Below are 27599 nucleotides of genomic sequence, written 5' to 3'. Positions count from 1 at the left end.
TTATTATTTTTTCATTTTGCAAATTTTCTTGTCTCCCTTCGATAATTTTCACACAACTTCTTCCACAAATTCATTATCAATCAAGCGGTTTCAATCAACCCCTTTTGTTAACAATAATAACCGTTTGATGCCCCATCGAATTTATTCCATGGTTGAAAACTCAAATAGGTTTTACAAAAGTTAATCAAAATCAGAGCGACTTTTTTAGACTTCGCGATCAAATGACGAGCCACGCGATATGAATATGATGGGCCCAATAGGGTTTCCAGGTTGCTGACGTGTTCCGATGGAAATTGAAGACTCAGAGACGGAACACACGTGCATTATACCTTTGTCACATGCATTGTGGGACCAGATGCACGTGCATTGTAAAGTCCTATATATATCAACGGTTGACACATGAACGCCTACGTAACAAACTCACACTCGCCCGTACTACATCATTAGAAGCTCTTCAGTCTTCACGCATAAAACGCAAAAATAAATAAATAAATAAATAATTTAAGAGCAGCGCAGCTTAACTATCATGCGCCCCTAATTGTCCCATGGCCTCCTTCCCTTACCCTCTAACCCCAAAATATCATCCGTTGTTTCTCTCTCTAGGAAACTCTGGAATTTCTCTCCCTGAGGAAAAAAAAAACTGATCATAAAGAAGAATAAACCAGAGAGAACCCAAAAAAAAACCCTAAAAAAGCAATGAAGCAGAGTTCATTTGAGGCAGTTTCATTATCAATATCATCATCGTCTTTATCTGACCAATCACAGCCGGCTACTTCATCCGAAAAACCTCATTCATTCTCCGCGGCAACCGGAGGAGTGGAGGACTTATCTGCGGGACCGAGGGACGGGATCGGTGGGGCGCAAGAAACCGTAACTGTCGATCGGCGAGGAGAGTACTCGGCCTTGTGCAGATGGACGGTCCACAATTTCCCTCGAATCAGAGCTAGGGCACTGTGGAGTAAGTACTTCGAGGTAGGTGGTTATGATTGTCGTTTATTAGTTTATCCAAAAGGAGACTCACAAGCTTTGCCTGGATACATCTCCGTTTACCTCCAAATCATGGACCCTCGGGGCACTTCTTCTTCGAAATGGGACTGTTTCGCCAGTTACCGCTTAGCGATAGTTAACCTATCAGATGATTCTAAAACTATACATCGCGATTCGTGGCATAGATTCTCTAGCAAAAAGAAATCGCATGGCTGGTGTGACTTTTCCCCTTCCTCTACCATTTTTGATCCCAAATTAGGGTATTTATTCAATAACGATTCAGTTTTAATCACTGCCGATATTTTGATTTTAAATGAATCTGTTAGTTTCACCCGTGATAATAATGAGTTACAATCATCATCTATGATATCGTCCTCGGTGGCTGCGGGTCCAGTGTCTGATGTATTGACTGGGAAATTCACCTGGAGAGTGCATAATTTTAGTTTGTTCAAGGAAATGATAAAGACACAGAAGATAATGAGTCCAGTTTTCCCCGCTGGAGAGTGTAATTTGAGGATTAGTGTGTATCAAAGCTCGGTAAATGGGCAGGAATATCTGTCAATGTGTTTGGAGAGTAAGGATATGGAGAAGACAGCGTTGTTGGATAGGAGTTGTTGGTGCTTGTTTAGAATGTCTGTATTGAATCAAAAGCCTGGGTCCAATCACATGCATAGGGACTCATATGGGAGGTTTGCCGCCGATAATAAGAGTGGGGACAATACTAGTTTAGGATGGAATGATTATATGAAGGTGGCAGATTTTGTTGGGCCTGAATCAGGGTTTCTGGTGGATGATACTGCAGTGTTTAGTACATCCTTCCATGTGATCAAGGAGTTGAGTAGTTTCTCAAAGAATGGTGTGTTGGTTGGATGGAGGAGTGGGAGTGGGGCTAGGAAGTCAGATGGGCATATGGGGAAGTTTACTTGGAGGATTGAGAATTTCACGAGGTTGAAGGATCTTTTGAAAAAGAGGAAAATTACAGGGCTCTGCATTAAGAGCAGGAGGTTTCAGATTGGAAACCGAGATTGTCGTCTCATTGTATATCCAAGAGGTATGCAAGACTATTATAGTGGTTTATATGTTGTATTACTCTTATCTTTTTAGTGTGTCTTTTAATGGATTGTAGTTGGTTGATATGATTGTTGTGTTTAATATTAAGTTACTGTTCTTAATATATGGATAAATAAAGACTAGAGGCTCCTGTATTATTTTTATTGATGAGGGATGACGCTTTTTCTCTAGCTTGTCTGAGCGAGGTTCGTAGCTGCTTAGGGTAGTGGTTGGGTGAAATTTTATCATATGATTCATGGTGTTGGAGCAGTGTAACATGCATTTGGCTCATCATTTGTACTCTGATTCTTGACACTTGCTTAAACTACGCCTAGGAAAGTGTAAGTGATGACAATTTTCATATGCTACAATTGTATGTGACTGTTTGGGACTATTCAGCATCAATCTTTGAGGTTTTGAAATTAATCTTATTTCTTAGGTTCTCCTAATGAAGTGAATTTCCATCATGCATGGTGGCTTTTCACTAACACTTGGATCAATGGACTTAGAATCATATTACCTGGATTAGTTTGAGCTTGCAAGAGTGAACTGATGTAAGTTTCCCTTTTATTTAATGGTATCAGGGCAGTCTCAGCCACCATGCCACCTTTCAGTGTTTCTTGAAGTTATGGATTCACGAAATACTTCTAGTGATTGGAGCTGTTTTGTGAGTCATCGATTGTCAGTTGTGAACCAAAGAATGGAGGAGAAATCAGTCACAAAAGAATCTCAGAATCGCTATTCCAAAGCTGCAAAGGATTGGGGTTGGCGTGAGTTTGTGACGCTAACAAGTCTCTTTGATCAAGATTCTGGTTTTCTTGTCCAGGACACTGTTGTATTCTCAGCTGAGGTTCTCATTTTGAAAGAGACATCAATAATGCAGGATTTTACTGATCAGTTTACTGATTCTACCAATGCTTGTACCCAAACTGATAAGGTTGGGAGAAGAAGTTCATTTACTTGGAAGGTGGAAAACTTCTTGTCCTTCAAGGAAATAATGGAAACTCGAAAAATCTTTAGCAAATTCTTTCAAGCCGGTGGATGTGAGCTTCGAATTGGTGGGTGCTTGTTCTTGAGTTCTCTCCACTCTAAATGCAGTTGCAGTTGTTTGCCTTTATTTGAATGATAACTAATTGCTTCATGATGCAGGTGTGTATGAGTCATTTGACACAATTTGTATATATTTAGAGAGTGATCAATCTGTTGGTAGTGATCCAGATAAAAACTTTTGGGTCAGATACAGGATGGCTGTGGTGAATCAAAAGAACCCAGCCAAGACTGTGTGGAAGGAGTCTTCTATATGTACTAAGACATGGAATAATTCAGTTTTGCAATTCATGAAGGTGTCTGATATGTTGGAAGCAGATGCAGGCTTTCTGATGCGTGACACTGTTGTTTTTGTTTGTGAAATATTAGATTGCTGCCCTTGGTTTGAATTTTCTGATCTAGAGGTTAGTAGTTTGGGCCTGTTCAATCTAATTGTTATGTGCCATCCACTATGTGCAAGTGTTGTTTGATCAATTTTTGGTGTGTTAGGGCCTATTAGTATTAATAGGTTTTTTGTTGACGTTGTAAAATATTCTTGAAATTAATTCTCATGATGCTATTGACTTGGAGATTTGGCTGGTGTTTTTCACAATTTTCATTCAAACACTTCTAGAGGTTGCCTTTTCTATAAACTTGAATAGTTGTATATATATGGACATGCATAAAGAGTTATAAATGTCCTCAGTGTATTATACCTGGATTAGATTAATTCCTTAATGAAAGGTTGTAATTACAGAAGATATTGTTGGAGTATATCTGTATCTCACCCACATCCTGCAGGAGAAGTTTTGCCAACAACCTACTAGGTGCATACCATGTTTGCTTATGTACACGTGTGTGTTATATTTTTAATTGAAAAAAGTTTTCTGTTTATTGTTTTTGTACATTCGTGGTTTCAAGCTTTTATGGAATAAATTGTGCTGTATGGATGGTTAGATGACTCACATCTGATTTACATAACCTTGTTTGTATCTTAGACCTTGGCTGTTAGATGTTCAATTTATCTGGAGTGAGTTTCTATTAATGAATTTGCATGATTAGGATGTTTTAGCTCATATTATTCCGGCCATAAAGCAGTGTGTGATTTGGCTTATGTCATTCTTCTGTCAGGATTGACAATAATGTGTTCATTTCTGGTTTCTCTTCTGTCAGGTTTTCGCATCTGAGGATGATCAGGATGCTTTGACAACTGATCCTGATGAACTCATTGATTCTGAGGACAGTGAAGGAATTAGCGGAGAAGAAGAAGATATTATTAGAAATCTTCTTTCAAGAGCTGGGTTTCATCTTACATATGGAGATAATCCTTCACAGCCACAGGTTACTCTGAGAGAAAAGCTTCTGATGGATGCTGGTGCAATTGCTGGTTTTCTGACTGGCCTTCGTGTTTATCTTGATGACCCAGCTAAAGCAAAACGCTTGCTTCTACCAACCAAGCTCTCTGGTAGTAATGACGGAAAGAAGGTCACAAAAACTGAAGAATCTTCCCCCAGTGTGATGAATTTGTTAATGGGAGTTAAAGTCCTACAGCAGGCTATAATTGATCTACTTTTGGATATCATGGTGGAATGTTGCCAGCCTTCAGAAGGAAGTCCTCATGGTGATTCTTCTGATGCAAATTCAAAAACTTCCCTTGATGGCAGTGGGGCTGCCAGGCCATTGGAATCTGATAGGGAGAATGGAGCGACAGAATCTGCTCAAATTCCTGTATATGAGAGATTGGATTCTGGTGTGGATGATGGTAGCAGTACCTCTGCTGTACAAAGTTCTGATGTGAATGGTATTGTCATACCTGAGAAAGCATTGCCTGGACAGCCTACTTCTCCACCAGAAACATCTGCTGGGGGTTCTTTGGAAAGTGCCTCTCTTTGCACTAAGGTATGAGTTTGAATTGTGCAACTGTTGATCTTCCTGGCTTAATTCTTTTGCTTTAACATATTTATCAAACTCTTTCCAGACCAAGTGGCCAGAGCAATCTGAGGAGCTCTTAGGACTGATTGTCAATTCTCTAAGGGCTTTAGATGGAGCTGTTCCACAGGGCTGTCCTGAGCCAAAACGACGTCCACAGTCAGCGCAGAAGATTTCTCTTGTATTGGATAAAGCTCCAAGGCATCTTCAACCAGACCTTGTTGCTTTGGTACCAAAATTGGTAGAGCATTCAGAGCATCCGCTGGCTGCATGTGCCCTTCTTGAACGACTTCAAAAGCCAGATGCTGAGCCTGCATTACGGATACCTGTAAGATAGCTTTGCAGAGGTCTTCACTCCATTTACTGCATTTTTTTATGTGTAAACTTTATTAGAAAAAACCCAGAGCCGTTGTTTCTATTGACATGTTGTCTAGTTTCCATATTGTTTATAGATACTACTTTGTAGTTTAGACACTCATCTTTTGCTACATCATCCATTGCCTATTTACGATGATTTTTGGTTGTCAGGTTTTCGGTGCCCTAAGTCAACTGGATTGTGGCAGTGAAGTGTGGGAACGCGTTTTATTGCAATCTTTCGAGTTTTTAACGGACTCAAATGATGAACCACTAGCAGCAACCTTAGATTTTATATTTAAAGCTGCATCTCAGTGCCAACATCTTCCGGAAGCAGTATGCATTCTCTTGTCATCATCACATCCTGTTTTTCTGGCATAGTTTCCCCATAAGCATATGTAACCTTGTATGTTCTTATCTGCAGGTTAGATCAGTTCGTGTTAGGCTTAAAAATTTGGGTGCAGATGTGTCTTCTTGTGTCCTTGATTTTCTAAGTAAAACTGTAAACAGTTGGGGAGATGTTGCTGAGACTATACTTAGAGATATTGATTGCGATGATGATTTTGGTGACAATTGCTCAACAAGCTCTTGTGGGCTCTTCTTGTTTGGAGAGAATGGACCTACATCAGAAAAGTTGCATGTGGTGGATGAGCAGGTCTTCTGTGCTACTTGTCATTTTTCTGATATTTACATACTGATTGAGATGTTATCCATACCTTGTCTTGCTGTTGAAGCTGCTCAAACTTTTGAGAGAGCTGTGGTTAGAGGAACCATTGTGGCACAAGCTGTAGCCATGGTATTGGAAAGACGCCTTGCTCAAAGATTGAATCATAATGCCAGATTTGTTGCTGAAAATTTTCATCATGCAGATGTTATTGCAGGGGGAGAGGCCAGTGAACAGCTAAGAGTTCAACATGATGACTTTAATTGTGTACTTGGTCTTGCTGAGACATTGGCCCTCTCTAGAGACCTTTGTGTGAGGGGGTTTGTGAAAATGTTGTACACAATATTGTTAAAATGGTATCCTGATGAGTCCTACCGTGGCAGGATGCTGAAGAGACTGGTTGACCGTGCAACCAGCACTACAGACAGTAGCCGTGAAGTAGATCTGGACTTAGAAATTTTGGTTATTCTGGTCTGTGAGGAGCAAGAAATTGTTAGACCTGTTCTGAGCATGATGCGGGAGGTTGCTGAACTTGCAAATGTTGATCGGGCAGCTCTTTGGCACCAGCTATGCGCTAGTGAAGATGAAATTATACGTATGCGTGAAGAGAGGAAGGCTGAAATGGCAAATATAGTTAGAGAAAAAGCTATCATCTCACAGAAGTTGAATGAATCTGAGGCCACAAATAATCGTCTCAAGGTACTTAGTATGATTTGACTAATAACTAGATCTGGTGAATCACTATTTCAATATAATTGTTTGGGGTTACTGGAAATGACGATACCATTTATGATTGACAGTCTGAAATGAAGGCTGAGATGGATTGCTTTGCTCGTGAGAAGAAAGAGCTTTCTGAACAAATACAAGAAGTTGAAGGTCAGCTTGAATGGATTCGTTTGGAGCGGGATGATGAAATTGCTAAGCTCAGTGCTGAGAAAAAAGTTCTTCAGGATCGTCTTCATGATGCAGAGAATCAACTCTCCCAATTGAAATCCCGGAAACGTGATGAATTGAAGGTATTAATTCTTTCTCTCTCTTCTTTTCTCTTTTGGGGTGAAAATTAGTTGATTCTACCCATATATTTTTTGAAATAATCACTTTTATATTCATACATTAGTATTTGATGGTATTGCTTCATTTTATCCGGCACTCTCACCTCTGGAGCTAAGTGGTACCTCTCCCCCATTGAAGATGTTGGTCTGCTGGTTTTTGTTATGGAAGGGAGGGGTTATGAGTTGCATTGCCTAGCTCTTTTTGAAGATGGAGGGTCCTACAATATCTGAATATCAATTACAGCATTGAGACTTGTATGTCTAATACTAGATGACTGCCGTACACCCTCTTTAAGAGGTGTCGTGGGGAGTCTTGATCACTTTGAATTTTTATCACAATGTTCTCTATGTATTTCCCTCGGGATTGTTGGAAGATCATAATGAGGAACTTATGGGTTTTGGGGAAAGTTATACTGCATTGCCAATGGTAATATTTGGCGGCAAGTTTTGCCATTTTTATGTTTTCTTTTTTTATAGTTCACTATTGTGTCATCTTCTGAAGGGTGTCTAATTTGCCAATTTTTAGTTGGCCCAAAAATCTCACTCTCTTCTTAAGAAAGAGCTAAAGTTGACAGATTTGAGTAAAATCATTATAGGTGCCTGAGTATATGTGTAAGTCTTTGAGCTTGGTATGTCTTCATGTGTGAATGGAATGTTGAAAATGTGAAGCAATGTCACATCATCCAGTGAAGGTGAATCATACATGATAATAATATTTTCCCCATATATGTTGATGAGCTTACACTTATATTTCCTTCTGCGATTGCAAGAGTCGGGGTAGTGATCATCTTCTGATAAATAAGCTTTTATTTGTTTTGCCTTCTGTATTGATAACTGTTTTGATACCTCTTCTTACAACAATTTATGAACATGACAGAGAGTAATGAAGGAGAAAAATGCTCTTGCTGAAAGATTGAAGAGCGCTGAAGCTGCAAGAAAAAGATTTGATGATGAATTGAAACGATATGCTACGGAGAATGTAACACGGGAAGAAATTCGTCAGTCTCTTGAGGATGAAGTTCGACGGTTGACCCAAACAGTTGGGCAAACTGAAGGAGAAAAGAGAGAGAAGGAAGAGCAGGTTGCTCGATGTGAGGCATATATTGATGGCATGGAATCTAAATTGCAGACATGCCAGGTTTTTGCCACAACATAATATATAACCCTTTCAATTCTTTATATTTGTCATACTCTTCATCATCATAATTGTCATCTTCTTTCTACCTCTTCTCTCGATATGGTTCCTTCCTTGAAACTTCCAGTAGCATTGTTTTATTTTTCGGTGGAAGCAATTTAATACGTGCCAGTCTTAAATCTTCTTTTTGCATTCCTCTTATGACGTTAATTATCTTAATTGTTTTGAATTTGGACAGAATTGAGCATGTATTTAGCATAATCTACTGTTGGAAATTAATGAACTTCTGTGCCTTCTCTTTCTTTCTCGTTTCACACTGATGTTTAGCATTTATTGTGTTTTGCAGCAATATATTCAAGACCTCGAGGCTCAGCTTCAAGAAGAAATGTCACGGCATGCCCCGCTATATGGTGCTGGTTTGGAAGCTCTGTCAATGAAGGAGTTGGAGACACTGGCACGAATTCATGAAGAAGGGCTTAGGCAAATCCACACTCTCCAACAATGTAAAGGGAGTCCAGCTGGCAGTCCTCTCACGAGTCCTCACACTCTTCCACACAATCAAGTATTATATCCAAGTGCACCGCCAATGGCTGTTGGATTGCCTCCGTCACTGATTCCGAATGGTGTTGGGATTCACAGCAATGGGCATGTGAATGGTGCTGTTGGACCCTGGTTCAACCGTACCTAAACAATCGGGTATCAAAGGTTACCATAAGATGAGGCATTTGTTGGCCTAACAGAGAGCTGGCGGTTGACATCTCTATATGGAAAAGGGATGTTATTTTTTTTAATCACTAGGCGTTTTTCACTCTTAGGACTGTTGGAGCACAATGGTGGGAAAGGAATAATAGTAATAGAGATCTCAATTGGATGCTGAATGGGTGGATAGTTTTTTTCGGTAATTCATTGCAGGAGTGTTCCCAACAGAACTGACAGTTGCAAAATGCCATAATTTTTTTTTTATTTCATAAAGTTAATTATAGGCTTTTTGAAAAGTTCTGTTATTCTTGCTTCTTCTGCCCTATTTGTTTCTTTCTCAAAGGTGCTGTGTTTTGTTGGCCTCTTGGTAGCATTTAGGTTTGGCTGAAGGCAGCATATATCTTTATTGTGGTTAAGAATTAGAATGATTTTGGTCATTTTTTATTATATAGTTATTGTAGAGGTGGATTTGAATTGAGTCGAGCCGATCCTAGATAAAGGCCAATTGGAGCTTGGCTTGAATCCATATTGTCCAGTTCTAGTGAAGTCATTTGATGGAATTGTTTGTAGAGGTGAATTTGAGCAATGTCAATTAGGTATTGTTAGTAGAAGTGGATTTGAGGGGAGTCGAGCCTGAATAAATGTAGGTTATGAGTTTCGGCTGAAATTAGATATTTTAGTGGGCAGACAGTGACATTGTGAACAGTAATATAGCAGAGAAGAGGAGAATCGTGGATGAATCCTTAAATTTGAGTAAAGTTGACTTGGTACTTTGAGATGAGTTTGCTCAAGTTGAATGTGGATTTGAGTTGGAATTGAATTGGTTGGGTTAGAAGTGTACGTTGAAGATGATATAAATCTTCCATGGAATAGACTTTTCTTTTCCATCTAGTTGGAGAATGGTGAGCTCAAATCCAGCTCTCGCATTAGCTGGATGGTGATTTCTTTAGTGAGAAGAAAAGAGTGGATAATGATTAGCATCCGTGTAATCATCCTCGAATCCAATAAAAACGTAAGAAATCAACACGTGCATGAATGTAGAGACTTCCGTAAATCTGTATGACAGCTGCTAATGATATATTATCTGGATGCAAATGGCAGCAAGAAAGTTGTGATTTGATCACGAAACCAGACATTTTACTTAGTCAAATTCAATTCATGAATGTGCGGAGTAACTTAATCTAAGATGATAAAGTTGATGTTGTGGTGGCCAAGCCAACCTTGATTGAATTGTCATTCTTCTGCTTTAAAAGTCAGTCAACAAACACTATTCCACCCGCTGCATTTTCCTCACATCACATCTCCATACATTCTACATGCATAGGGGTAATTTCGGATAGAGGTCAGTAGTTTGGCTCAACTTCGCTTCAAATTTTCCTCCAATAATATTGTTTATTATTTAATTGATAATATTACTTATTTTATTAATAATTTTTTGATGATATTTTTAATTTGCTTAAATTAATTTAAACTAACCACTTAAAATTTGAATTGAGATTGAATTAGTCTTAATTTGATCTCAATTCGTTTCAAATTTCTCTTTAATTATATGTTAAAGTTAGATTTGATTCGAATTTAAATTCGAACTCAAACCGGATCATATTCATTCCTATGAAATATTATTGCAAGGCAAGGAAGTTAAGTATAGTTGGGTGCAGAGTATGAGAGATGAGGAGACGAGATGAAAGAGAAAATGGGGGGTAAAAGTTAAAACCTTGCACTGTACTGTGGTAGATAATAGAGACGAGATGAAAGAGAAAATGGCACGAGTTCAACACTTAAATAATTTGTTGTCTTCCCTAAATCATGTGGCTCCAAATACTTTGGGAACATGTTCAAAAAATTCACGCTAATTAATTACAGTAAGAAAAAATCAATGCAAAACGTGGCTGATAAATATTATTTGACTTTATACGTGTCCCTTGTGAGATTTAACTTCATTTCTAAGATTTAAGAATCGTCTTCATCCATTAATCATCTTCCTTCACACGTTTTTTCATCTATTTATAATCTAATTGTCTCTACTCACACTCTCAATCACAATTCACAAACCCAAGAATAGCAGTAAGTTCCCTTCCTCTCCTTTCCTCTTCCACTCTTATATTGGGGATGAAAAACTGTCGCTTCCTTTTTTCAATTTTTGTTTTTGTTTTTTTTCTTCTTCTCTATCATCTTCCAGAGAACGAAAGAAAGAGAGGGAGAGACTGAATTCTTCTTCATTCATCCTTCTCTCTCTTCTGCTTTTGCTCAACCATTCGATTGCTGCTTTTAATTATGAGCTGGGTGTTTTGATTCATCTGTGTATTCCTCACTCATCCATATCCATCTCTATCTACATATATGTACACACACACACATATTTGCTTAAGCTATATATAATATTTCTCCTTGTTCTTCTTCTTCTGATGATGATCTTTCTATATTCGTTTTATAATGAAACTGGTCGTTTTTTGTATTCTATGAAGGCCTGCATTGTCTAGTTTTAACGAGACTCTCACCGGGTTATATCAGAAGCCACACTGTAATTTTCTTTTCTTTTCTTTTCGTCTGGATGAACAAAGATAATCAGATTGCACTTCTGATGCAAGGTTATTGAGAAGAGTAATTTTTAGCATAAAAAATTTAACCTTACGAGAATTTTCATTGAATTCTACTAAACTTTAGCTGATAGGTGCAACAATGGAGTTCTGAGTATATATATTCAGGCACTTTCCGCTGTCATGCTTTGATGTTAACCATTACTTCTAATTCCTTATTTTTATTTTTATTTGCCCCGATTTCAGGTGTTTTTATTTCATTTTGCGGCATGAAGAAAGTTTGTTGGCCCTACTTTGATCCTGATTTTGATAATCTCCCAGAGAGAATATATGGCCCAACGTAAGCAGTCTTATTCGGAATCCTTCAGAAATTAATAATCAGATGACAGACAATTTTGTCGTTTGGGTTGCAGGTGTAGAGTCACCATTGACAATGAAAGCTTGGAAGAATCCACTGTCGTGAAGGTGGACAGTGTCAACAAGCAGGGCCTCCTCCTTGAACTGGTCCAAGTTTTGACTGACTTGAATCTCACCATTAAAAAGGGCTACATTTCCTTAGATGCAGGCTGGTTTATGGATGGTAATATAACATATACATAAATTTTCAATATTAATGGATAATTTTTCTTAAAATTTTCAAGGGTTTCATAAAATTTCACTAAACCCTAACTGATAAATTCTATTATTCAAGTGTTTCATGTCCAAGATCAGCATGGCAATAAACTCACAGACCAGAAACTCATCAATAATATCCAGCAGGTAAAAATTTATCTTTTATCTTTATATGGGTTCTTTCTGTTCATATTTTAGGGCAAAAATTTTTATGTGCATGCAGGCGATAGGTACAACAAGCGAGACGACAACAGGCTCGGCAACGCCAAAGAGATATGCCAACAAAGCTGTTTACGACCAGCAACACCTTAGCGAGCACACAGCCATTGAAATGACTGGAACCGACCGGCCTGGTCTGTTTTCTGAGATATCAGCTGCCCTAGCTCAACTTCACTGTAACGTTGTGGAAGCGCATGCATGGAGCCACAATGATCGTTTAGCTTGTGTGGCTTACGTTTCTGATCAGTCCACCGGCAGTCCGATTGCCGACCCTAATCGTTTGGCTCTCATCGAGTTCCACCTCAGCAATGTCCTACGCGCCACCACGGAGAAAAGCCCTAGTGAGACTCACATCAATCCCGTTCCGCAAGAGGTTAAGAGCCCTGGAGGAGATGGAACGTTAAAGACTGATGTGGAAAGAAGGTTGCATCAATTGATGCTTTCTGTTAGAGATTTTGATGGCCCAGATGAGCCCGTGAGTTTGTCTACCATGATTGGATTGGGATCCAACAGTGATGAGGAAGGTGGACGGAAGACTGTTGTGTCAATTGAGAGTTGTGACGAAAAGGGATATTCAATAGTGAGTGTTGAGTGTAAAGATAGGCCAAGACTCATGTTTGACACTGTTTGTACACTCACTGATATGCAGTATGTTGTGTTTCATGCTTCTGTTGGTTCCCTCAGTGGCTACGCCTTTCAGGTATGTGTGTGTGTATATATATTCTTTAACGTCCCACCTCCTAACAATTTCTCTGCCATTTCCTTTCTTCTATATCTCAATTTCTTCTTTACAGGAATACTTCATACGACATGTAGACGGGTATGCCCTCAACACAGAAAGTGAAAAGGAAAGAGTGATAAAATGCTTAGAGGCTGCTATTGAGCGTCGGGTTTGTGAGGTGAGCATTGCTGAAATAAATAATCCACACACAAGCAAAGGGCATATAATGTAACTCATTTGTTAACACTAGAAGTTTAAAGGCCCCAACATTTCTAACCTGGTATCGCAATCCCTTGATTCAAGATCATTTAAGCTTGAGCTGAAAGAAATAATATGTTCGGATTAACCCTATTTCTGGATTAGTCAAGAAGAGTCAAACCCAGTTAATTGGTAATCCACTTGGAATTCAAGATCTGTAACAAGAATAATTTGTGTGACTGATTGGTTTGCAGGGAGTAAGACTAGAGCTAAGAGCAGCGAATAGGGTAGGATTACTATCTGATATAACTCGAGTTCTTAGAGAGAATGGTCTAGCAGTTGTTAGAGCAGACGTAGCAACGCAGGGAGAGAAGTCAGTGCATGCTTTCTATTTGAGAGACATCTCAGGCAATGAAGTAGGCATGGATTTTGTTGAATCAATGAAGAAAGAGATGGGTCCCATTCATCTTGAAGTCAAGAATGAAACACCAAAAACCCCATCAACACCAACAAGATCATCAACTCATATTCCAACTTCACCAGCAGCAGCTGAAAGATCCCGTTTCTCTTTCGGATACTTGCTTAAATCTCAAATCGAACGTTTCTCTCAAAACTTTGTTCCCATCAAGTGAATTCTACTAGCTCTTTGTTTCTGCAAATTCATGTAAATACTATTTCATAGTAAATAAATGAATAATAATACTTCACTTTTTTATTTCTCTAACTATCTTATTTGTTAAAAGTACTCATGTGTTTACAATTAATAATCAAAGTAATAAGCGGGATAGAAAACTGATGATGGTCTTCAAGATGTAAAAGATTTCATAAAAATATATATCACAAATGAAAGTGTATGCAATTATTACCTAATAAATTCTACATATTCCTTGTATAAATAAATATTAGGTGTTATGATCATAATCATACAATACAATAATGTATATATCTAAGGTTAGATTCGTCTTATTCAAAGTTTAATTGTTTTTAAATTAAATTCAAACTTCAACTTTTTTACTTTTTATTGTAAATAAATGATCTTAACTTTTTATTTATATATATCCTAGACTAATAACAAGTAATACAAGATGAGAAAGTATATATTTTCGTATATTTTGACTAATTTTCAAATAAGTCTAATTAAGTGGAAGCTAATAATTAATCAGCTAAATCCAATATTTAGCCTTCTAAGCCATATGGAATGTAAGATCATATGAAACGCATCAAATCTCTTAGCAGGTATGTTCAACATAAAATGTCCCCTAACAGCTCTTAAATTCTCCTTAAGCTTCATGTACTTCTCTTCAGAAATTGACCTCAACACCTCCTTCAGTCGTGGAATGTCTGATATATTTACCTGTACCGAGAAAGACTCCCATCGTAAAACATCACTTAGAGGCAGCACAAAATTTTCTGACAAAATCACCGGTATGCATTCTGCATAAATGGACTCCACAACTCTAGGGCTGGCCACTTCATACCCACTTGGACACAGACAAAACTTTGATTGCAGCATTAAGGAATAGTAATCCAGCTTTTTTGGGAGGTATTCAAAAACCTTCATATCATTATCACGGCCTTTCCAGTTTTTCAGAAGGATGGGGCGGATTGGCCCGTGGACTCCGCCGGCAAAGAATGCAAGATGAGGTCTCGTTTCAGTTAAGGGTGGTGGGTTTCGAAGCTTGGTTGGTATGTAGCCGCCGCAGAGGTGGAGTTCGGGGATGCTTACATCTTTTTGGGGGTTGAAACCTTCGGAGGAGTTGGCATTGCAGAGGGCTCGGATGGATCTGTTGTAGAGCTGAGGGTTGGCTTCAGACGCCAAAGGACCCTGCAATGGGAAAATAATGCAAGCCTCTGATCAAGATCATCATTCTTCAAACAAAAAGTAAAAGCTAATGCGATTCATCTTAGCTTAGAAGCTAACTGACTTTAGACATTTATGTAATCAGCAATCGACAAACTTAGAAAAAGTAGACACCAAACTGTTCTAGCCCAAAAAGGAAAATAATAATAATGGAAATGGATGATAGAAACTCACCCAATCATGACAGGCAAGCATGAAGTGATCAGCGCCACTAGTTCTATTCCAAAAGGGATGTCTAGTAGACACCATTTTCACATAATCCGCTACATACCGCTGGAGCGGAGCAGTATCATATGAAAGAGGTTTGTATAGGTACTCCACCATTAGAGTCACACTGAAAGGCAAAAAGTAAACGTGAGCACGATCAGGGTCACTTGTCCTGAACTTGGTGGTACCATGCTCCAGCTCGTTTATGAACCTTCCTTCTATTGAGTACATTTCCTTGCATGGCCCGTCGTGGGCCATGGGGGGTTCTCCTTCTTCATACACATAAACCTTGAATTTCTTCTCCATCTCCGCATAACTCCTGCCAAATTTTAAACGAAAACATGCACCAGTAGATGCTTTTAAGTGTCATGTATACTACTAAGTGACAGTGTTATTGATAAAGAGCAAAGAATTTTAGCACTTATTTTTCTAATTAAATCCATTTTCATGAATCTAACGACAAGCCCGTTAAAAAGTGACATGTAAATAGGAGGTTAAGTTGAACCAATCAGAAAAATGCTGACCATTTGATTGGCAGGGAGGATCACCTGTTTGATCGATGTCACAAGTTTCTTGGCTATAGTTTCGACAATTTATAATTCTAAATGCGACATTTAGCGTCTTAACATACTAATGAAATTCAAATACTATAAATTATATAATTTTTTTTTTTATGTTATCTTAGGTAGGTAACATGTTACACGTATATATTAAAAAAATAGCACTGTTTTCTAAGGACACTTTTTGTGGGGCAATGACAGTGCACCATTAGTAATTTAATAGAGACATTGAAGAGCAAAGAACGCCCGCTTTTTTGCTGTAGCTATGATTCATACATGCGAGTAATTAATTGACAGTGAAAGTCCATGACTAAAGGACAAATAATGAGTGAATGCGCACAATACCTCCGGCATCATGCTTCAGATGCAAGAAATCTTTTGCTGCACACACACACACACAATTATGAAGAAGACTCTAATTTTGCAAGGGGTTATATAAATTCAAGAAGTATAGATTTGAAAGATGAATTATGAAGGAGATCTATGGCAACAATGTTACAGATTTTTTTGAATATAATGAAGTAAATACAACAGTTAGGATTTTGTTTACATATTAATCTGGTCAAACATAACTGGTAATGCTATGTGGATTGGAGCAATTTATTGTAATACACCTGCCATTTGTTGTGAAAATACGACTCACGAATATTTGCATATAAAATTTGTATTTATGAACAAAAGAGAGTGTGCGATAATTTCTTCTACGTTTTGTAATATTCTTTATTCATAATGAATTTATTCTACTTATGATTAATTTTGTTCATTTTAGTCTTCCATCTAATTATTTGTATTTTGTTAGTGAAGAATTTGTGTATTTTAGTGTTATATTTCTTAGGATTTCATATAATATTGTTGAAATATAAGTGGAACTAATTGCGATATTGGTGGTAACTTAGAAGTAAAGCAGGTACTCACGTTTTTATGCTTTATCGGAGTCTAAAAATTTTGAACTTACTGATAAAACGCTCCGGGGTTACGGTAGATGTCCCCTTGATGAAGAATCTCTTCGTTTCTGATTATTGAAGAAAAGCCCTGAGTCAGCGCTGCTCTCCGAATTGAAGCTCGTGATCTTGCAAGCCCTTGCTTCAGCTTCTCTCTTTTATTGATCCCTTTCGACAATGATTTTCTCTGTAATAAATGATATTCATGGAATAAATTCATTGAAAGTCCTGATTATTCCAGAGTCTCAGGTGTTTGATCATGAAATATATAGAGAAGCTAAAATAAACACAGAAAGAGAATATAAAATACCGCAATCAAATCAACTTAGAAGAAAATTATTTGATCGTCCGGATCATATTCATTGATTCGGTGATGTTTAAGAACTTACTTTAACAGGAGTTGAGTTTCTGGAACAATTCACAGTTACGCCGTCGCTAGATGCAGTGAAATGAGCTCCTCGGCTTTGAAGATCAAACAACGATGCGGCTCTACGAAACCGAACCATTTCGAACGATGAGTGGCTCATGAAGGAACTAAAATAGCCAGCTGAAAGCACCAAAACAATGACGATGAAAACCAGAGTACAGAATGAGAGGACGGACGCCACCAAAGATGCCATTCTACATACAGGATTAGGTTGGCTATTGGTGTTTGGTTGCTGAGAAATTGTTTCCCCGAGGGGAAAAATTATCTTGAGAGAGCTTCAAATGGCGAGGAGTCTCACCGAAAGAAAGTCTATTTAAGCTGAAAAATGTGTGAAGAGGGATAAAATGACGGATTTGACCTTTTGGTAAGATTTTGTGGCCTACGGTCTACCAAAATCTTTGCTACCCCTCTCAGTTGGAAAAACTGCTCCCTATCGTGGTTTAATCAGTCCTACGGAAACACGTTGATCATCTGAATTAAGGATAAATTTTATTTTAGTATTTGTCATGATTGGATTGGATTGGATTGGATAGACTACGCTCAAACTCATCATCACGTAAAAAGAAATGTCAAATTAAATTAAATTAGAGATAAATAAAATCTAATACATACTTTTAATGCATAAATTAATATTTAATTAACTGATGATTATACCAGAATACGCCCGAACCAACTCCTTGATGCCCAGTCTGGGTTAAAAAATAGTACTCTCAATAGAGCTAGCTTCAATATTTAATGATAAAAAATATAGAAAATTATTTTCAAAACCTTCGACGGAAGTATTATATAAATTAGTCTCAAAATAAGTCCAAAGTGAGGTATAAATAAGTTACCAACAATTGGTAAGTATGTGGTTGTGAGTATTTAATTGGGTAAATTATGTTAAATTTTGAATTGAGATAAAATACCGTATAATTATATAATAATATCAAATTAAATATTTAAAATTGAACTCAGATAATAACCTTTAAACAATTGGATTTATCAGTTTACATGTGGTCTAGGCATTATTAGAGAGGTGGAAGCCTTAGATTGAGCCTCCTGAGCCACACCGAGTGCATCACCATGTGCAAAATGTCGTAGGGTTTCGCAGGTCGATTGAGGGAAAAATGTCGTTGAACTTGAAGAACCCGCTTTTGCATCTCTGAATATTCATCCTCAGAAACACCTTGAAGAATTTTCTTGAGTTGCGGAATCTTTTCTACAGGAATATGAACAGAGAATTTGCTCCAATTCAACACATCACTAAAGGGCAGCACATAATTATCGGAAATAATCACCGGAACACAACCTGAAATTATAGACTCCACCACTCTAGGACTCGCAACTTCATGTCCACTCGGGCAGAGACAAAACTTGGTTTGATGCATTAGTTGGGCATAGTTTAATGTTTTAGGAAGGTATTCATGAACTTGGACTTCATCATCTTTTTCTTGCCAATAAGAAAATAGCTGCTTTCTAACGTAACCATGAGCACCACCAGCAAAAAAGGCAAAGATGGAGCGGTTATACGAGGCTTGCTGGTTGATTTCTACAGTGGGTTTCAACGATCCATGTCTCGTGTAAATTTCAGGCAACGACACATCCCTCGCCGGCTTGAACCCTTCGGAGGAGTTGGCATTGCAGAGACCTCTGATGAAATACTTGTAAAGATCCGGGTGAGCAGCCGAAACATCTGGTGCCTGTGGAGTCGTAAAGACTCTAATAATTTCATCACAATCAAACTTCATCAATGAATAAAATCATCACACGTAAAAACCTACCCAATCATGGCAAGAAACAAGAAAATGATCAGCTCCGCTGCTTCTGTTCCAATATGGATATCTGGCGGAGACAGTGTCAATGTAATCCTTGACAATATTTTGCAAGCGAGATCGAGAAAAATTGGTGTAAGGTCTGTAGACAAATACAATGATATTTAAGATGCTAACGGGGAGGAAAAATGCAAGGGCCTCGTCGGGATGACGAGCTGAAAAAGGACTTTTTCCACTCTCCAATTCATCAATCAAATGCCCCTCGATGCAATAGATATCAGCCATTGGCCCTTTGTGAAACAGCGGTGGCTCTCCTTCCTTGTATGTCCACACTCTAAATCGCTTCTCCATCTCTATGTGGCTCCTTTTCAAAAATTATATATATCACAATATATGTCAAAATATATAAACTCGGTTGAGATTGAAGTTAAACATGGATAAGACATTATTAATTGACAATAATTACACTAATCTATTGCTATTTAGGGTTGGATTTGAATTGGACAGATTCAAAATCAATTCAAAAATAATTTAACTTCAAATTTGATAGGTATAATTCAAATGGACTTGAAAGTGAAAATAACACTTCAAGGGAAGAAAATTTAACTGATGAAAGGCATAAGGGTTTATGTAGATTGAACCCCTTGGAACAAATCTTTCCTCTTTGTTTGATATGTAATTATGCGACCGTGAAGCCTTCAATATGGCTGCTCTTGTTCTCGCCAATCGATGTTCCATTCTTTCAAACTGGCTCTTCTTCTGCACCCAATTATAAAAAAGTAAACAAACTTTTCTTTCTCTCCACTCAAACAGTCGTATCATTGTGAGTGCTTACATTGCTACCATTGTTGTTGCTTCCACGAGAAGCGAACTCAACAGGAACTGGAAAAGAATGAATGCTGGGGAGTTCGTCTGTGTTTTCTTGGAAACTAAGCCTGTGATGAGAAAAAGGGAATAGATGGAAGTGTTGTTTGATGGAAGAGAAAAGAAGAATAAGAAAGATTGTAAGGTACAGTAAAAGAGGGGGAGTACAAGCGAAGTCGGCCATTGAAGAAGAGTTTGAAGTACTTGATTTGATATTGCGCTGTGAAATAGGGGATTTGGTACACAGCATCATCAGATAAATGAAGAAGTACAAGTCTAGTTTATTTATGAAACTGAAACTGGGACACTTATTTCGCTCCGAATCCTAATCCCTATGAATACTGGATACATAACAAATCAAAATTTATTGCGATATGAATTGACCACGCTTGCTCATAATGGTACAAAACAAATATATGTTTCCGCCAGCACCTTAAGGTGTTTGATTGAGCTTAGATCATTTGTAACCTAATCAAACCGAACCCAGCTCGTCAGCAATAACAAATCATTGAGCCAAATTCAGCTCGTTTGCAACCTTAAACACATTCACAACAGAACATTAATCAAGTTTCATGCACCAATTAAACATCTTTGCACTGTTAAGATTTTAAGATTGTATCAGGAGTTTCTATCGAAAATTTAAAACCTATTTTTACATATAATTTAATGATAAAATAATAAAATATTCTAATTATCTTATTATTATCTTGAAAAATAATACAAACATCTTTGAAATTTCAAATTTCTTTTCTAAAAATGCGTATTGATTTGTATTAGTAATATTTATTGTATTATATGATACGTTCATTATATTATATTAATTTTTTATATATCTTAATATATAATTCATTTTCCATTTACATCGTATTGTATTGTATCATAAAATACTAATAATAATTATACAAACTGTCTCTAGTTAGTTGAGTTAGTACACTTATAAGAGTGGGTGAAAGTAGATAGAATTCATCATCCCATATATGCAATGCAATTGAAATGAATTATCAAAATAGTGCTTAGATGCTTAGTTGATTAACAAGTTTCGGCTGATGATACTTCCAGAACCGAAACAAACTCAACAATTTCCTTCCTAAAGGAAACTAAAACAAGGGTTTTGTTTATTATTATTATTATTATTATTATTCAAAGCTTTCCAAACCTTCACCTTCTTCCATGCTTATCAAATTGCATGATTTGGAAATGTAAAGAGAGAATTATAGTATAAGAGTATTCATTGCATATTACATGCCACAATGCATTACCGAAAGAAAAAAACAAGATCTCCTGCGTTTGTTTGTTATTTTATCGATTTAACATGCTCTTCTTTAGTTCTTTCAAGAGAAAATCCATATAAAAACTATTAAAGCCTTAAAATACACAACCAATTTGGGTGAATTCATAATCAATGACTTCAAATTTAATTACCCGAATTCAAAATCAAATTATTTTAAAACCAAATTCAGATTTCAACCATGTTCTGTTTATGTAGCTTCATAATGTAAATATCTTAACACAATGAGGTAGGCTTTATTTTAGAATTCGCATATCGCTTCAATATACCAAACTGATTCAACCAATTACAAATCCATATCGCTTGAACAATAAACTCTTTGGTCAGGGCATAATGATCAAGCTTTAAAATTTTGTTGTGATTAAATCAAAAAATGAGCCTGCCCCGGATGATGGACCAGCTCTACAATCTTGTAGGTTCACGGGCTCATATTCATAGTGTAATGGGCTTCTGAATAAAGGATACAAGCCCAATTATTATTTAGGCATTTTCTCTCAGCCCAATTATTGACTCCCGCTCCTATCTCCCATGAAATTATGAGATGTTGTGGTCGCCCAACTATTGTTTGGGCTCATTTCTCCCATCAACTTAGCTAAATTAGCCTAGTTGTTGCTTTAGCTCTCATCTCATCTCCCACCCCCATCAAATTAGGAAACGTTGTGGTAAATGGTGAAATTAAATAAGTTTAATTCGGGATAAAAATTGGTTCAAGCTCAACTTAAAGTCGTAATAGTCAACTCTAAGTCAAATTTGATTCATTTGAGTGGTTAAGTATTATTGAAGAGAAAAAAAGAAAATTTGTCAATAAGATGAATTTTAATACAATAACAATGAGAGATTAATTTCAAGTCAAACTCAAGTTTAAATTTTTTCAATTTAAACTTAGGCTTGTTTCCCAATCCAGCTCACATGGGTCAACATATGAATAGTCCATGGGTGATTTGTTATTTTTTCCTTTTTTAACTAGCAAAAGAATTAGTAATATAAAAAGAAAAAAATATATGCTGATAACAAATACTCGATTATCTATTTTAAATAATATATTTATATATATTATCATATAATTAAATATTATTTTATTTTTAATTTAAAATTATTTAATCATATAATAATATATATAAATATATAATTAAAGTGAATATATATAATTTTATTAAATAAATATACCTTCCAAAATTCGGGTCAAATTCCTCCCTTTAAAAATCAATAGAGTCCTCAACCCGACAAGCTTCTACGTGAGAGTCACTTTTACGTTACACCACCTGGCTGAAGGTGACCAGCAAACTCTGTCGTTTCATGCCTTCCATTTCCAATCCAATCCAATCGAACTAAAAACCATCAAAACCGGATAATATGTCCAAATGGCGTCACGTGCCAAGGAGGTTGACGCTACCACAGCGTCTCACCGTAACACGTGACAGGCTGAAGTTGTTGTGGTGCCACCTATCATCTCCCTCAACCTCACTTTAGATCCCTGTTTTCAGTAATTTTTTGACCCGCTCCAGGGAAATACCCTTTCTTTTGTAACCCTAATTTTCATCGCCATCCTGTCAACTACCAGATCTTTTCTTCCAATTTTTCCTTTTAAATTTAGCTCCATCTTATATTATTAAACAAACAATATATAATGTTAGATTTGATTTAAGTTATTTAAACTTGAATTTGAGTTTAAAATAAACTTGTTTTCTTAAACAAATTGATTCAAGTCAAATAAAAATAAATTATTTTTAAATAAGTTTATTTCTGACTTGGTTTGTTAATCTTGAATTTGGTCTTATTTAGATTCGATTCAAATCTAATTAATACCATATCTAAAATAATCTTTTTATCATATTCGTTTAACTATTTTTATCAAGTTAATGATTATTTTATTTAGATAGACATTACATGGGAGCTCATAAATCTTATATCTATTTAGTCAAATTAGGATCAAATTATTGATTAACTCAATATAAACTAAAAAAATTTAAGTTCGATATTAAGAACTCTTTTCATTCTTTTTGTTAATAACTTTTTTCATTCTTTTTTTAATTATTTTTTTATAATATTATTTATTAGCCAAGTGAATCGAGCTTAATTTCAAATTGAACCTTAATTATAGTTGGTTTTGCCCAAACCAATCTATCTCTGTTTAAAATGAATATATCGTAAATATAAGATTATAAAATAAATATGTGAAACTATAGGGGCGGTGGAGTAAAAAAGAAAAACAGAGAAGCAACAAACAAGGGTTAACTAGAAAGAAGGGAAGAAGAATGACAAAATAGAAACCAAAAGAAGAGCACATATTACTTTCTTTCTTTCCAAATCAGGATTACTTGAAATAATATTAATTAATTAATTAATATTAATAATGTAATAATTAACACAGGCCACGCAATCTTCACATTCTAATATTCTCTTCTTCTCTACGTAAATACATACACGTTCTCGCTTTTCCACCGTTATCAACAACTTTTCTTCTTCTTCTTCTTCCTCTTCTTCGATCCAATTTCTGTCATTTTCTATCTCTCTGTCAACCAAATCTCACAAAGTCTTCAAAACTTTCGGGTAAAAAATGTCCTTCTTTTACGGTTTGTTCTTCGGACTCTGCTTCGGTGTTGGGTTGGTTGTGATGTTCGCTCGTTTTGAGAGTTTTAGATCCAGGCGTCGTTCTGAATTGGTAGGTTCCAAGTTACCATAAATGTACATGCGTGTTTGTATCTGGGTTTTGTTGTTTTTGATATATAAAAGTGCATGTTTTGCAGGCAAAGATAGTGGCAGCATTTGCGAGAATGACTGTGCAGGATTCAAGAAAAGTTATTCCGCCTGAATTTTATCCTCCTTGGGTCGTCTTTTCACAGCGACAAAAGTTAAGTTCAAATGAATCACAAGCAACGTACAATTATGCATCTTTTTTCTCATCATCTTTACAATGCTGGTCATGATCCCGATACTGATACTTCTTTTTTTTTTGGTTATTGCAGTTAACTTGGCTTAATCATCAGCTAGACAAACTCTGGCCTTATATTGATGAGGTATGATTTTATGGCCATCGCTGTCTGTGTTCATGATTTTTAAGATAAACTGTTATTATTATGTCGTGATAAATAATTCATAACGTGAAGCAAATTTCCTTTTTTATTTTTTTTCGCGGTCAAAATGGCCTATACAGGCAGCATCGGAGCTGATAAAGAGCAATGTTGAGCCGGTTCTTGAACAATATAGACCCAGTATTTTACAATCTCTCACATTTTCAAAGTTGACCCTCGGTACAGTGGCTCCACAATTTACAGGTTGGCTTGATCTCTTTTTATACATAAGACCTCTACGCAATTCCAAAAACAATAAATCACGATAGAGATGTTTGATATTTTATAAACATCTCATATCTTTTGGGAAAGTGGTTAAATATCACAATGACAAAATATTTATAAATCGGGCTATTGGACCAAATGTAATAATATAAGTTTATTTAGTGAATAGAATTTGATAATGAATCTTGTCTTCTACAGGGGTTTCGATTGTCGAAAGTGAAAGTGGAGCTGATGGAATCACCGTGGAGTTGGAAATGCAATGGGATGGAAATCCAAATATTGTACTTGATATTCGAACCAGAGTTGGTGTTGGATTGCCTATACAGGTAAAAAAATATTTTCTTCATTGTTTCTCAGCCTCAAAAACCAGAGCCATTACAGGATTTGTTCATAACTCATGACTAGTTTATTGTATTATGGAAAATTTAGGTGAAGAACATTGGGTTCACCGGGGTTTTCAGGTTAATCTTCAAGCCTCTTGTTGATGAGTTTCCATGTTTCGGAGCTGTTTCTTATTCCTTGAGAGAAAAGGTATTTCAACCTTCTTCTTGAAGGCTGAAGCTTATATTATAAATTGGGAATAAAAGAAAATTCTGCTGACTTAAATTCTTCTTTTGCTTCTACATACAGAAAGATCTGGATTTCACACTTAAAGTTATTGGTGGTGACGTATCAGCAATCCCAGGAATCTCCTTTGCTATTGAGGTTTGAATGAGCTTGTTTTTCACTGTAAAGAATGCTATGTCTCACTGTAGAATGATAGGAATTACCCGATAATAATGTCACAGATCATATTGCAATGCATCAATAGAACATTGATTGAAACTTAAAGGATATATGAGAATATAACTGACTAATTTTTCACACAATTCTGAACAGGAAATGATAAAAGATGCTATTGAAGATTCAGTTACTTGGCCTGTTCGGCAAATTATACCCATATTACCTGGGGATTACAGGTATCATCATAACTTTACAGGCACTTAATTTGTTCTCTCAACTCAGCTCTGATAGATGCAATTTGACATGCTAAATGATGCCATATATGATTGCTTTATGTTTCAGTGACTTGGAATTGAAGCCTGTTGGGACTTTAGATGTGAAGCTTGTTCAAGCAAAGGAGCTAACAAATAAAGACCTCATTGGGAAATCTGATCCTTTTGCTGTGGTATTTGTTCGCCCACTACGTAACAGAATGAAAACCAGCAAAATAATTGTATGGAAACTTATCTTCTATGCCTAAATTTGCCCTATTAAAAAAAAAAAAATCAATCGAGGAATGTATGTAACCTCTTATATATAATCAGGATAACCAACTGAATCCAATCTGGAATGAGCACTTTGAGTTTGTTGTTGAAGATCCAGCAACTCAACACTTGACAGTAAGAATCTTCGATGATGAAGGTGGGGTTAAGGCAGCTGAACTTATTGGTTGTGCTCAAATTGCATTAAGAGACCTTGAGCCTGGTAAAGTGAAGGATATATGGTTGAAACTGCTAAAGGATTTGGATGTCCAAAGAGACAATAAAAATAGGGGTCAGGTGAGGACAGTGAACATCTTTCTTTCTATAGCCATATAAATGATTGCAGCATTCAAACTAGGTACTCTTGAGATGAGGAAGCAGCAGCAATAAAAAGACATCTGTAGCAATTCATAAAACAACAATGCATACAACATGTCATTCTGCTTTCTACCTTCCCACTGATTGTACAAATTTTGTATCTGGACCAGGTGCAGTTGGAGCTCTTATACTGTCCTTTTGGCACAGAAAGCAACTATGAAAACCCCTTTAGTGCTGAGTCCTCGATGACCGCATTGGAGAAGGCCCTCAAGACACCAGGAACTGCAAAGGAGAAGCCTGATCTTGAGGCGGCAAGTCAAAAGAAAAAAGAAGTCATTGTGCGAGGAGTACTATCTATTGTAGTGATATCTGCTGAAAACTTGCCAAAAGTAGATTTGATGGGAAAGGCTGATCCCTTTGTTGTCCTTACACTCAAGAAATCTGGAGCAAAAGCAAAGACTAGAGTGAGATTTAGAAACTTGAATCATAGAAGCTCATTTGTTCTTTTAGATTTATTTTATTTTGGTCCTCGCAGTCAAGTGAGAGACATTTATTTACCCTTTTCTTGCTTGCTCAGGTTGCAAATGACACCCTGAATCCAGTCTGGAATCAGACATTTGAATTTGTTGTGGAGGATGGACAACATGAAATGCTAATTATGGAACTGTATGATCATGACACCTTTGGGAAGGTAACATTGTCATACTAATTTCATCATATTCTTTCATGTTTATGTATAGGACAAATTGTTGGGGAGTAATAGTAGTTCTAATACTAAATGATACAAAATTTAAGAAAACATGTTTCAAAAACTAACTGTTGAGATTAGAAAGTTTAAAATCATATAAATCCCATACTAGAAATCCATATTTTCCAATGTAGGATTCAAGTATCATACTTTGCAATTGAAATCCTAACAGATATTCAACAATATAGTCCAATCTTGAATCTATACGCATATTTAATCTTCTGCAAATTTTGTTTTCTACATCTGCATCTTAAACTATCTTGCAAAGTCTCTGATTAAACTATTTCACTGTATGAATCATTCAGGAAAAAATGGGGAGAGTCATCATGACACTCACAAGGGTCATATTAGAAGGTGAGATTCAGGACTCTTTTCCCATAGATGGCACCAAAGAAGGGAAGCTTTCTTTGAATCTCAAGTGGACACCACAACTAGTATTCCGTGACTCTTGATCAAAAGATGTGGCACCAGAAACTTTTTCATGCCAATAGATTTTACAATTCTAGCATATCCTTAGTCCTGCTAACAACAAGGGCCAATGAAATTTCCACAATGCCAATCTGCAAAGAAATTTAAAGAAGAAAGCAGCATGCTGAGTGGTGCTTTCCTCGTATCTGGCTTTTTAGAGCAGCAAAAATTTGAAGATAAAAAAAATTAATCTCAGGCCAATCCTTGTATATTTGAGACACTATTCTGACTGTTTTTTCCATGATTCTGGAGCAAATTTTGAGTAAGTTACGGTTAAAAATGTACAATGCCAGGCTGTAAAGAGTGGACTTTCTGTTGGTTATATTGAATTTATTGGTTGATTTTTTTTCTATCTTATAGACAAACAAAAGATTGAATCAGGATGAGTAAAGCAAAATCTCATGTCAGCTTAAGCGCGTACCTGTCTATCAGAATTGCAT

At 36.6% G+C, this 27599-nt stretch overlaps 5 protein-coding genes across 6 annotated transcripts; 3 read left to right on the top strand and 2 right to left on the bottom strand.

The window, feature by feature from the left end:
• Positions 1-497: 497 nt before the first annotated feature.
• LOC123194346 lies at positions 498-9201 on the top strand. Of its 2 annotated transcripts, XM_044607526.1 has the most exons (10): positions 512-2038; positions 2622-3095; positions 3187-3488; positions 4237-4962; positions 5042-5320; positions 5521-5682; positions 5771-6709; positions 6811-7026; positions 7940-8200; positions 8544-9201. In XM_044607526.1, exons 1-10 carry the CDS (start codon positions 697-699, stop codon positions 8883-8885), a joined length of 5043 nt encoding a protein of 1680 aa, XP_044463461.1. In that variant the 5' UTR covers positions 512-696; the 3' UTR covers positions 8886-9201. The 2 variants fall into 2 exon arrangements, with proteins under 2 accessions (XP_044463462.1, XP_044463461.1); XM_044607527.1 differs by lacking the exons at positions 6811-7026; positions 7940-8200; positions 8544-9201 and having other exon boundaries at positions 498-2038; positions 5771-6142; positions 6216-6538.
• A 1674-nt stretch (positions 9202-10875) lies between these two features.
• On the top strand, positions 10876-13902 carry LOC123194310 (ACT domain-containing protein ACR2). The gene is made up of 7 exons (XM_044607483.1): positions 10876-10960; positions 11680-11773; positions 11847-12013; positions 12125-12192; positions 12269-12964; positions 13059-13163; positions 13438-13902. The coding sequence occupies exons 2-7, from the start codon at positions 11703-11705 to the stop codon at positions 13813-13815; spliced, it is 1485 nt and encodes a 494-aa protein (XP_044463418.1). The 5' UTR covers positions 10876-10960; positions 11680-11702; the 3' UTR covers positions 13816-13902.
• A 373-nt stretch (positions 13903-14275) lies between these two features.
• LOC123195286 (probable glycosyltransferase At5g25310) lies at positions 14276-17449 on the bottom strand. The gene is made up of 4 exons (XM_044608949.1): positions 17142-17449; positions 16767-16939; positions 15219-15570; positions 14276-15008 (listed from the first exon to the last, which is right to left on the bottom strand). The coding sequence occupies exons 1-4, from the start codon at positions 17370-17372 to the stop codon at positions 14343-14345; spliced, it is 1422 nt and encodes a 473-aa protein (XP_044464884.1). The 5' UTR covers positions 17373-17449; the 3' UTR covers positions 14276-14342.
• Positions 17450-18189: 740 nt separating this feature from the next.
• Positions 18190-19996, bottom strand: LOC123194237 (probable glycosyltransferase At5g11130). Its single transcript, XM_044607390.1, has 5 exons — positions 19947-19996; positions 19723-19726; positions 19541-19692; positions 18943-19297; positions 18190-18861 (listed from the first exon to the last, which is right to left on the bottom strand). The coding sequence occupies exons 1-5, from the start codon at positions 19979-19981 to the stop codon at positions 18190-18192; spliced, it is 1218 nt and encodes a 405-aa protein (XP_044463325.1). The 5' UTR covers positions 19982-19996.
• Positions 19997-23504: 3508 nt separating this feature from the next.
• Positions 23505-27511, top strand: LOC123195227 (synaptotagmin-5-like). Its single transcript, XM_044608883.1, has 13 exons — positions 23505-23747; positions 23833-23937; positions 24052-24102; positions 24240-24360; positions 24580-24707; positions 24811-24912; positions 25012-25086; positions 25261-25340; positions 25447-25597; positions 25689-25922; positions 26114-26407; positions 26521-26634; positions 26997-27511. Exons 1-13 carry the CDS (start codon positions 23643-23645, stop codon positions 27141-27143), a joined length of 1707 nt encoding a protein of 568 aa, XP_044464818.1. The 5' UTR covers positions 23505-23642; the 3' UTR covers positions 27144-27511.
• The last annotated feature ends 88 nt before the right edge of the window (positions 27512-27599 follow it).

The sequence above is a fragment of the Mangifera indica genome, chromosome 13 (genome assembly GCF_011075055.1).
Source record: "Mangifera indica cultivar Alphonso chromosome 13, CATAS_Mindica_2.1, whole genome shotgun sequence".
In the NCBI taxonomy this organism is placed as follows: Eukaryota; Viridiplantae; Streptophyta; class Magnoliopsida; order Sapindales; family Anacardiaceae; genus Mangifera; species Mangifera indica.
The sequence above is the reverse complement of the archived record's forward strand: the minus strand, read 5'-3'. Positions and strand labels throughout refer to the sequence as shown.